The following is a 12003-nucleotide window of genomic DNA, read 5'->3' on the forward strand; positions in this document are numbered from 1 at the left end:
CCCTCCCTCCCTCCCTCCCTCCCTGTCTGTCTGTCTGTCTGAATGTCTGTCTGTCTGTCTCTCTGTCTGATTGACCGCCAGCTCAGGTTAGTCCCTCCCTCCCTCCCTCCCTCCCTCCGTCCGTCCGTCCGTCTGTCCGGCTGTCTGCAAGGACCGCCAGCTGAGGTTAGTCTCTCCCTACGATCAGCTCCCTCCCTCCCTCCGTTCGTCTGTCTGTGTCTGTCTGTCTGTCTGTCTGTCTGTCTGTCTGTCTGTCTGTCTGCAAGGACCGCCAGCTCAGGTTACTCTCTCCCTCCCTCCGTCCGTCCGTCCGCCCCTCCGTCCGTCCGTCCGTCCGTCTCTCTGTCTGTCTGTCTGCAAGGACCGCCAGCTCAGGTTAGTCTCTCCCTATGTTCTGTCTGTCTGTCTGTCTGTCTGTCTGTCTGTCTGTCTGTCTGTCTGTCTGTCTGCAGCTCAGGTTAGTACAGCTATTGCTTGATATATTTTTCCTCTCTCTTTCTTTACTAAAGCTCTCTCCCCCTCTCCCTCTCTTCCTCTCTGTCTGTCTATCTGTGAACAGAACAGTCTGGTCTCTGAATCTCCCTCTCTCCCTCTCTGTCTCTGTCTCTCTTTCTTCACTAGAGCTGTCTATCTCCCTCTCTGTCTCTGTCTCTCTTTCTTCACTAGAGCTGTCTCTCTCCCTCTCGGTCTCTCTCTCTGTCTCTCTCGGTGTGTGTTTGTGAACAGAACAGAACAGAACAGTGTGGTTAACTATCTCTCTCTCCTCTCCCTCTCTCTCATGCTGCTCTAGCCAAAGCAAATAATGTTCTTCCTTGTGCTTAGCACCTTATCACCTAGTTGCATTAGACTAAATAAGTCAGCCCCAATTTGAATAATCCTGCTCTGAGAGTTTTATAGAGTAGCTGTTTTCTCGTTAAAAGAGAGCCTCCTACTGGGTGGTCGATTGTGATCCCAGTCCCTTGGTGGTTGAGTTAGCAGCATGGCATGCAGTGACTATGGCATAACAACACACTCTGATGCTGAACTGCTGTTCAGTCAGTCTGATAACCTGGGGAAAGAATCATCCCTCAGCACTCCTGTGCTCTGCAACTTTCACTTCTGACTAGAATATATCTACTGTATAATTGACTGTCAATCACCAAGCCAGTGTCAATACATAAAGAGCTGTGTGGGCAAAACTCTTAAACGTGAGTCACTTTTGCTATTTCATTCTCCCTCAACTTTTTAAAGGATACATACTGTAGGTATATGTGAGCTTTTTGTTATGGTTGTGTTGACATGTATAGTTAGATAGAGTGACAGTATTCCATATTGAGACATGTAGAGATAGAGAGAGTGACATTATTCCATAGGGAGACATGTAGAGATGGAGAGAGTGACATTATTCCATAGGGAGACATGTAGAGATAGAGAGAGTGACACTATTCCATAGGGAGACATGTAGAGATAGAGAGAGTGACATTATTCCATAGGGAGACATGTAGAGTTAGAGATAGTGACATTATTCCATAGGGAGACATGTAGAGATAGAGAGAGTGACAGTATTCCATAGGGAGACATGTAGAGTTAGAGATAGTGACATTATTCCATATTGAGACATGTAGAGTTAGAGATAGTGACATTATTCCATAGGGAGACATGTATAGTTAGAGAGAGTGACATTATTCCATAGGGAGACATGTAGAGATAGAGAGAGTGACATTATTCCATAGGGAGACATGTAGAGTTAGAGATAGTGACATTATTCCATAGGGAGACATGTAGAGATAGAGAGAGTGACACTATTCCATAGGGAGACATGTAGAGATAGAGAGAGTGACACTATTCCATAGGGAGACATGTAGAGATAGAGTGACATTATTCCATAGGAAGACATGTAGAGATAGAGAGAGTGACAGTATTCCATAGGGAGACATGTAGAGATAGAGAGAGTGACACTATTCCATAGGGAGACATGTAGAGTTAGAGAGAGTGACAGTATTCCATAGGGAGACATGTAGAGTTAGAGAGAGTGACATTATTCCATAGGGAGACATGTAGAGATAGAGAGAGTGACAGTATTCCATAGGGAGACATGTAGAGTTAGAGAGAGTGACAGTATTCCATAGGGAGACATGTAGAGTTAGAGATAGTGACAGTATTCCATAGGGAGACATGTATAGTTAGAGAGAGTGACAGTATTCCATAGGGAGACATGTAGAGATAGAGAGAGTGACAGTATTCCATAGGGAGACATGTAGAGTTAGAGAGAGTGACAGTATTCCATAGGGAGACATGTAGAGTTAGAGAGAGTGACAGTATTCCTAATGGAGACATGTATAGTTAGAGATAGTGACAGTTTTCCATAGGGAGACATGTAGAGTTAGAGAGAGTGACAGTATTCCATAGGGAGACATGTAGAGATAGAGAGTGACATTATTCCATAGAGAGACACGTCTCTTTCTCTCTCTCTCTCTCTCTCTCTCTCTCTCTCTCTCTCTCTCTCTCTCTCTCTCTCTCTCTCTCTCTCTCTCTCTCTCTCTCTCTCTCTCTCTCTCTCTCTCTCGCTCTCTCTCTCGCTCTCTGTCTCCCTCTCTCTCTCTCCTACTCTCCCTCTCTCTCTCTCTCTCTTCATCCAGTCACTGGTTCAACAGACATTTTAATGAAATAAGCATCTACTTAACAATGTGATTATTTTAAATTAACTCTGCAACTTGTCCAACTATTTACTTTTTTCACAACTGCCAACAGTTTAAATCCAAAACATTGACAGCAAATACATATTGACATAGCTGTTATAATCTGAAGTACTTAAAAGGGCAACGAGATGTATTTTGATAGATTACATAAAATCCTTGAAAGATACCACCAGTTTGGTAGTTTACTGGTAAACCTTCAACGCTTCCAGTAATATACCCTCCCTTTGACAAGATGATATAGCTTTTTATGTTTAAAAATTCAAATTTATTTACTTCCTTTGCATCAATGCAAACATGATCTTCCATTCATTCGATAGTCCATCCAGTTTTGAGTCAAAGCCAGTGGAGTAGAACATGTTTTATATGTTCTGCTCAACATGAAAGCATGTTGTTAACAGACAGCTGTATAACAACTTTTATTTCATGTTTTAGTGAAATGACAACGTGATTTGATTGGACAGCCGTTAGATGTTCTCAGTCAGTTATTTTTAGCTGAGCGGGCTCTGAGCGGTTGCTCACCCAGAGTTGTATTAGTCATTAATGGCCCATGGCTCTGGTCTATATCAAATAGACTGAGAGGGGGGACGCCACTACACCAGAGGCTCACCCGGTGGCTCTACATCAATGATTCTCTCATTCTCGTTCTCTCATTCTCTCGTTCTCTCGCTCTCTCGCTCTCTCTCTCTCTGATTCTTTCTCTCTCTCTCTCTCTGTCTCTCTCTCTCCCTCCCTCGTCTCTCTCTCTTTTCTCTCCTTCTCACCTCTTCTTATTTCATATATTTTGCTCCCTGAGTCTCATACAGTTATCACAAATATTTACTGCAAGGTGACGATTTAAAGTGTTTACAGTGAATGCTTATACAGTACTGTTCCATTAGCTAAATATGGTGAATGTGTTGTCATGGGTAACAGGTCCTTCAAAAATGGTTGTTGTTTAGTACATACCTCAGTACAGACTGACATGCCTATACAATGGTATGTTTATGTGCATTTACCATTCGTCGACAGTATGCTCTCTTCAGTGTGATCTGAATTATTTCATATTTTTTTCACAGTATGCCTCCAACATACTGTCGCCATCGGATGAAAACCTCATCTCCAAAACAGAAACTTTTCAGGAAATAGATAAAAAGGCCACATTTTTCCATTAATGAACATACAACTACGAAACTTCAAAAGCAACAGTATTTTGAATAAACGTTTTTGGTCCTATAGTCATGAAATGTTCAGAGTACATTGAGGGGTTACGGCTTTCATATAGCCTACGTCTGTCTGTATTTTTTGCAAAAGTGGCAATCATATTTAGATATATAGTTAATAAGATACTTCTCATTCCACTTCTCCCCCAGAAAAATCAAGACCAATTACTTCATAGTATCGCTGGCCTTTGCAGACCTGATGGTGTCGGTGCTGGTGATGCCGTTTGGTGCCATCGAGCTGATCCACCAGAACTGGATTTATGGAGAAACGTTCTGCCTGGTCCGAACATCTCTAGATGTACTGTTGACAACTGCCTCCATATTACACCTGTGTTGCATAGCCTTGGACAGGTGAGCACCGCTGCTGAACACCTGGCTTGGAAAGATACACATAGTCAACATGTAGTCAGGAGATTTAGTATTCAATTTATACTAACACTATCAACCTATCAACACATTTTAACATGCTATTTAATGAACTGATTTATGATGGCACTTCCTGTAATTGACTTTACCAAGATGCCGAGGGCTACTGTATGAGACCAGCTTTATGATAACATAATACGTCTGCTGGGCTCACATACGAACACCTCCCTACATGTTCCAGTTTCCCAATGCGTCAGCTCTTCCACCAGACCAGTGTGTTCTTGGTCTTGTCTTGCTGCAAAAGACGAAATTGTAGTTTTATTCAATGATGTGGATGGAGAGCAAAACTTGTGCAGAGTGTGTAAGTAGCACTAGTAACTGACTGGCTGCAGTGTGGAGAGACACAATGTGCCATAAATTAAATGATTTAGATGTAATTTCCTCTGTAGTGAAGACCCTCTTTAATAATCATCCCTATTGACCACATTAAAATGATTAATGAGTCTGATGATGAAAGCGAATGGGAAATGAAGAGAGAACGTGTTTAAAGAATTACAGGACTAATATGCTTGAATATATTAATCAATGCATTAATATGTGTTGTAAAAAGCTGCTGGGAAAATCATGGTTTTACGTGAAATGGTGGATAACATGTCAGCGTAATAGCTGCATGGTCAATCTGACGTCTGCAGAAGTCAGGGCATTCATACTTGTTGTGCTTCAAGGAGCAGTGCAGACCTGTTGAGCAGAGCTGTTGTCAAGGAAGTTGTCAAGGAATTTGTCAAGGAAGTGAATTTGTGTTTATTCAGGACATCCCGCCCCCACCTACTTTCAACCAATCATGTCAATGCGAAGCTATACAGAGCCATCCACATTTTTACAACATTTGTGTGGAAGCGGCGATGTGGTACAGAGCTCAATTTGGCCTCTGCATGCCTCCGGAGGCTACACAATTGGTCACACCCTCCATATGGAGCCTCTGACCACACACCCAGATCAAGCATAAATTGGCTTTTCAGGATTCTAACCATACACAACTATAGGATGCATGACTTCCACTGCACTGCAGAGAAGCTAGTTCGTTCAAAGTGCTTTCCATGCTGAGCTAAGTATTAGTGAATTCTATCAACAGAGGGGGACTGATTACGACAGCTGAGCTCTGAATGCACCAATAGATAGGATTGCGTCACTCCGTCCCCTGCAGTTATTATTATGAAAGCAATGTTACATTAATAATGGTTCTTACCGGGGTCATAGGGCCAGACAGTAGGACGGAGAGAGAAGAGAGAAAGGAAAAGAGAGGGAGAGAGAAAAAGAGAGGATTTAGCCTTTTCCTCTGTCTCTCTCCCTCTCTTGTTTTTTTCTCTCTCTCCACCTCTTCCCTTAGCCCAGAGAAGATAAGTGTTTTAAGTTTAAACCACTGACAGCTCTTCAATTAAATGTTAGTTTAAACCACTGACAGCTCTTCATTAATGTTAGTGGAAGATGGAATTTTGGGGAGAGCCACACCATTCCCTAGAGACGACACCATTCCCTAGAGACGACACCATTCCCTAGAGACGATACCATTCCCTAGAGACGACACCATTCCCTAGAGACGACACCATTCCCTAGAGACGACACCATTCCCTAGAGACGACACCATTCCCTAGAGACGACACCATTCCCTAGAGATAGAAGTGTATATAAAAAACATTTGTGTTTAAGATGAAAATTGGATTTTATTATTTACGAATGAATGGTGAGACGTTCCATTTATTCATTGTTTCGTTCCTCAATGCTCAGTGAAGGGAAGTACGTTTTCCTGTACGTTACACACCTCCAGTGTGTGGATGAATTGTTGCGTGCGTCAGGCACTGGAAGTTCCAGTAAGCTACGACCACTAGTAGACAGTTATTACAATCAGGAATCTAGCAGGAGGCTCATTTTTGGCTATTTCACAACCCATTTACCATTGCAAGTGTTTACAATGAGGAAGAAACATGCAACAGAAATGGTCTCTCGCCTGCCAGGCCTTTGGGCAGTCACTTAGTTAGTGCATAAAACAAGTTTAGCTATGTCAATGGTGTAAAACATGGACTGCCCTGAATCCAAATGGCTCTGTCATCTCATATTTCCAATCTGCCCCTCAAACTTTTAATGTTCAAATTCTATTCGTCGGTGTTTTAGAAAGTGTGGTGTGTTTATTGTAGGTTGGAGCCATTGTGTTGTTCTCCAGATGGTCTTCTCGTCCTTTTTGTTGTGTTTTTTTGTAGAGGAATTTCAATGAGCCATCAAATGATTTGGGGTCTTGCAGTTGAATAGTAGATGAATGTTATCAGTTCACACATCCCTGCTCTCTGTGCTTCACTGTATACTATTAGTCTCGCGTTTTTGCACATGCTCAGACAGCCATACTCTTTCTAGAGCAATGGCGATCGTGCATAAAGATGGCAAAATTCAGATATGTCATTGTTTTACCGCTATCCACTGACGGTGTGCAACATGCTTCAATGTGCCAGTAAATCAGCACAAGCTACTTTTACATATTTTCAAATTGCCAGCTTCTTGGAGCTAGAATTGGGATCATGAATACTGTGCTAATGCCAATAATGCCAAAAGAGTAATGGAGAGCAATGTATAATACAGAAAATGCATGTCCGCTGTTGCTTTGACAAGATGAAGATTCACAGTCATTTTTCAAGGACCAAGCAGCGTGGGAAAAAGCAACAGCAGCGATCGCAGGATTTCTGGACATGGGAGGAAATTCTGGACGGTAAGGGACCCTGGGCACAACCTGGAGAATATCGCCGCCCTCTTGAAGAGCTGGAGGGAGCTAAAGCCGAGAGGCGGTGGTATGAGGAGGCAGCACGGAAGCGAGGCTGGAAGCCTGTGAGTCAAGCCCAAAAATTTCTTCGGGGGGGGGGGGGCTACAAGAGAGTGTGGCGAAGTCAGGTAGGAGACCTGCGCCAACTCCCCGAGCTTACGATGGAAAGCGAAAGTACGGGCAGACACCGTGTTATGCGGTAAAGCGCACGGTGTCTCCTGTACGTGTGCATAGCCCGGTGCGGTACATTCCAGCTCCACATATCGGCCAGGCTAGATTGAGCATTGAGCCAGGTGCCATGAAGCCGGGTCAACGCGTCTGGTCTCCAGTGCGTCTCCTCGGGCCGGCATACATGGCACCAGCCTTACGCATGGTGTCCCCGGTTCGCCAACACAGCCCAGTGCGGGTTATTCCACCTCCCCGCACTGGTCGGGCTATGGGGAGCATTAAACCAGGTAAGGTTGGGCAGGCTCAGTGCTCAAGGGAGCCAGTACGCCTACACGGTCCGGTATATCCGGCGCCACCTCCCCGCCCCAGCCCAGTACCACCAGTGCCAACACCATGCACCAGGCTTCCTGTGCGTCTCCAGAGCCCTGTTCCTCCTCCACGCACTAGCCCTGTGGTGCGTGTCTCCAGCCCATTACCACCAGTGCCTACACCACGCACCAAGCCTCCTGTGCGTCTCCAGAGCCCTGTGCGCCCTGTTGCTGCTCCCCGCACTAGCCTTAAGGTGCGTGTCCTTAACCCGGTACCACCAGTTCCGGCACCACGCACTAGGCCTACTGTGCGCCTCAGCCGGCCAGAGTCTGCCGTCTGCCCAGTGCCGCCTGCACTGTCAGTCTGCCCAGAGCCGCCTGCACTGTCAGTCTGCCCAGAGCCGCCTGCGCTATCCGTCTGCCCAGAGCCGCCTGCGCTATCCGTCTGCCCAGAGCCGCCTGCGCTATCCGTCTGCCCAGAGCCGCCTGCGCTATCCGTCTGTCCTGAGCCATCTGAGCTGCCCGTCTGTCCTGAGCCTTCACAGCCGCCCGTCTGTCCTGAGCCTTCAAAGCCGCCCGTCTGTCCTGAGCCTTCAAAGCCGCCCGTCTGTCCTGAGCCTTCAAAGCCACCCGTCTGTCCTGAGCCTTCAGAGCCGTCCGTCAGAGAGGAGCCGCTAGAGCCGTCTGCCAGACAGGAGCCGCTAGAGCCGTCCGCCAGACAGGAGCCGCTAGAGCCGTCCGCCAGACAGGAGCAGCCAGAGCCGTCCGCCAGACAGGAGCAGCCAGAGCCGCCCGCCAGCCATGACCTGCCAGAGCCGTCACTCAGTCCGGAGCTGCCCCTCAGTCCGGTGTTGCCCCTCAGTCTGGTGTTGCCCCTCAGTCCGGTGTTGCCCCTCAGTCCGGTGTTGCCCCTTAGTCCGGTGCTGCCCCTTAATCCAGTGGGGTTTATATGGAGGGTGACCGTTAGGAGGAGGCCACGGAAGCGGGGATTGACTATGGTGGGGTGGGTACCACGTCCAGAGCCAGAGCCGCCACCATGGACAGATGCCCACCCAGACCCTCCCCTATAGGTTCAGGTTTTGCGGCCGGGGGGGTACTGTCACGTTCCTGACCTTATTTCCTTTATTTTGTCTTTGTTTAGTATGGTCAGGGTGTGAGTTGGGGTGGGCATTCTATGTTATGTGTTTCTATGTTGGGTTCAATGTATTAGCCTGATATGGTTCTCAATTAGGGGCAGGTGTTTTACGTTTCCTCTGATTGAGAACCATATTAAGGTAGGCTGTTCTCACTGTTTGTTTGTGGGTGATTGTTTGCTGTGACTGTGTTTGGTCACCTCACGGTACTGTTTCGTTTCGTTCGTTCGTTTGTTCCTGTTCGTGCGTTCATTGTTTTATGTGTTCTCATGTTCAGGTCTGTTAACGTCGTTTATTATTTTGTAGTTTGTTCAAGTGTATTTTAGTCTTCGTTATTATTATTAAAATTATGATGGATTCAACCTACGCTGTGTATTGGTCCGATCCTTGCTCATCCTCAGACGAGGAGGAGGACGAGCGTTACAAGCTAAGAGTGGTGTATTTAAAAAGGGAAAGAATGTGCAGTGACCCTGAATGGAAAATCTGTTTCTCATAGAACAGGGTTGAAATAAAGTGTTCGTAGTTAACGTTTTGGTCTCTGCTCTTACAGCACAGATGTCTGCTTTTCATTTGCCTTCAGGTTCATTTCTCCGTAGTGTACATTTGTGCGGTGCCAGCAGACCTTGGAATTGAGTTTAACACAAGTTCCTATAAGGCCCCCCCACTGGGCATAGACGTCAGTTCAACGTCTAGTTTTGATTGACATTTGGTTGAGTTGTGAATTCAATGTAAATTCAACAAAACATTTAACCATGTCATTGGATTTAGATTAAAAGTTGGGTGAAAAAAATACTTAATGTCCTTACGTTGATGACTTTTTGCAAATCCATTCAGTTAATTCAACATCATCACATAGATTTTGGGGGTTGAAATTATGTCTAAATAACGTTGATTCAGCCAGTTTTTGTCCAGTGGGCCTTTTCCAGCGTAAGACCAGAAGGAACATTTCAAATGAATGATGGATTGTTAAAATTATTAAATACGAATTACGAACAACAGAATTCTGGATCACATGGAATTGAAGTACCTGGTTTGTTGATCCATCTGTTTTCCATTGAGGTTCTGTTGTACGTCCTTTAAGTAGCTATTGGTGGCCAAAGTTAGCTTAATAAGCCAGGTGAACAGATGTAGAAGGTTGGCCTGGTGTCAACAAACCACACGGCTGCTGTGCTTCTGGCCTTCTGACAGACAGAATCGGTTATGGCTAGGTGAGACAAGAAACAGCACAGTCCACGTACACAACCATGCTCCATCTAACCTAGACTCACAAACATGTTATTAATGAAGTCATGCTGTTTCAGAGCCATAATACACTCATTACTCAAGCGATACAGGGCAGGCTCACAAGACATCCTCGTCTTCTGAAAACCTGAGTACAAAACTGATGGAAGATGCCTCTCTGAACTTGGTAAACTGGCCTGGGACTATTTTCTTTCTGATGTGTCAGCTTTGTGCAGCAGTCTGACTGATCAGGTGGTCTCCTTATTATTGATGTTAACAGTTGGTGGCTCCAGTTCAGTTGACCTGCAATGAAATATGAAATGCCCTCACTAACATCTCTCTGAGTCATGAAGGGTGACAGAGAGAGTAAGCATAGTAGTGCCTTGAAAACATGGTGGGCTGTGGTGCTGTGGTACAGTGATACAGACTGCAATGGGCTGTGGTACAGTGATACAGGGTGCAATTGGCTGTGGTACAGTGATACAGGGTGCAATGGGCTGCAGTGGGCTGTGGCACAGTGATACAGGCTGAAATGGGCTGCAGTGGGCAGTGGCACAGTGATACAGGCTGCAATGGGCTACAGTGGGCTGTGGCACAGTGATACAGGCTGAAATGGGCTGCAGTGGGCTGTGGCACAGTGATACAGGCTGCAATGGGCTGCAGTGGGCTGTGGCACAGTGATAGAGGCTGAAATGGGCTGCAGTGGGCAGTGCTGTGGCACAGTGATACAGGCTGAAATGGACTGCAGTGGGCTGTGGCACAGTGATACAGGCTGAAATGGACTGCAGTGGGCTGTGGCACAGTGATACAGGCTGAAATGGGCTGCAGTGGGCTGTGGCACAGTGATACAGGCTGAAATGGGCTGCAGTGGGCTGTGGCACAGTGATACAGGCTGAAATGGGCTGCAGTGGGCTGTGGCACAGTGATACAGGCTGAAATGGGCTGCAGTGGGCAGTGCTGTGGCACAGTGATACAGGCTGAAATGGGCTGCAGTGAGCTGTGGCACAGTGATACAGGCTGAAATGGACTGCAGTGGGCAGTGCTGTGGCACAGTGATACAGGCTGAAATGGGCTGCAGTGGGCTGTGGCACAGTGATACAGGCTGAAATGGGCTGCAGTGGGCTGTGGCACAGTGATACAGGCTGAAATGGGCTGCAGTGGGCTGTGGCACAGTGATACAGGCTGAAATGGACTGCAGTGGGCAGTGCTGTGGCACAGTGATACAGGCTGAAATGTGCTACATCAGGCAGCCCCAGTCTTGCCATGAGAAATCACAGTGTGATGAACCCATTCCAGGAATGTAACACCGAGGCCAGGGGCAAGCGACTACAACGGGGAGGTCCGTTCTGGAAGAGAGGGAAAGTAGTCTTCTCCTTTTGACAACAACCATAGGAGTTGTCAAGACAGAACAGATCTGAGACCAGGCTATGCAGAGAGGGAGAGGTTTACCACGTTATAACCATTGTGTATCAAAGCTGACATGACAACCTGGGGACCAATACCCACCACCGGGCAGCCACCGTCGTGATCATGTTGACTATTCATGTGATGTTTCAGCTAATCTCCATCCATTGTGGAGGATTGCCTGTGTCATTTTACACAGTGAAATGGTGTCGACGTACGCAAGAAATTATCGATATCAAGGTTTTTTTGTTTAGTGGAATAGGAATTAATTGAACTGTCAAACGTCAACGATCAGTTAAATACCACTCAGAAAGCAATCCCGTCGACAATGAGAGCTTCGACCTGGTTGCTGTGTGTTCGCGTTGCCATAGTAACCTGACGTCCCTGAAAGAGGAAGAGCAAGTCAAGTGAGGCCTCTGGGGCATTAACCTCTCAAGCTCCACAGACAGAGGGTTCAGCCAAGTCAAGTAGCAATTTGTGACTGACGCCATTTCAGGGAGTTTTTTCCCCGTTGTAAATAATTTAATGATCATGAAAAGTACACTCTAATATCACTTTCCCAGAAAAGAGGTAGAGATGTTTAATGTTGAAAATGTCCAAGATTAAGCAAATCCCTCAGCTACGCTCTGAACATGATAAACACAGCTTTAAAAAGATCTGATAGCAACATCAAACCCTTTGAGATCACAAATATACCTTTTATCTGTGTTTCTCACAAGG

General features: G+C 46.1%; 1 protein-coding gene across 3 annotated transcripts in view; it reads left to right on the forward strand.

Moving 5' to 3' along the window:
* The window catches only part of LOC129829478 (5-hydroxytryptamine receptor 4-like), a 117322-nt gene that overhangs the window by 51245 nt on the left and 54074 nt on the right, over positions 1 to 12003 (forward strand). For all 3 annotated transcript variants that reach the window (XM_055891182.1, XM_055891183.1, XM_055891184.1), the window contains exon 4: positions 4028 to 4228. In XM_055891182.1, the coding sequence (XP_055747157.1) occupies positions 4028 to 4228 (201 nt within the window). The remainder of the gene's footprint in view (positions 1 to 4027; positions 4229 to 12003) is intronic.

The sequence above is a fragment of the Salvelinus fontinalis genome, chromosome 31 (assembly GCF_029448725.1).
Source record: "Salvelinus fontinalis isolate EN_2023a chromosome 31, ASM2944872v1, whole genome shotgun sequence".
Classification (NCBI taxonomy): domain Eukaryota; kingdom Metazoa; phylum Chordata; class Actinopteri; order Salmoniformes; family Salmonidae; genus Salvelinus; species Salvelinus fontinalis.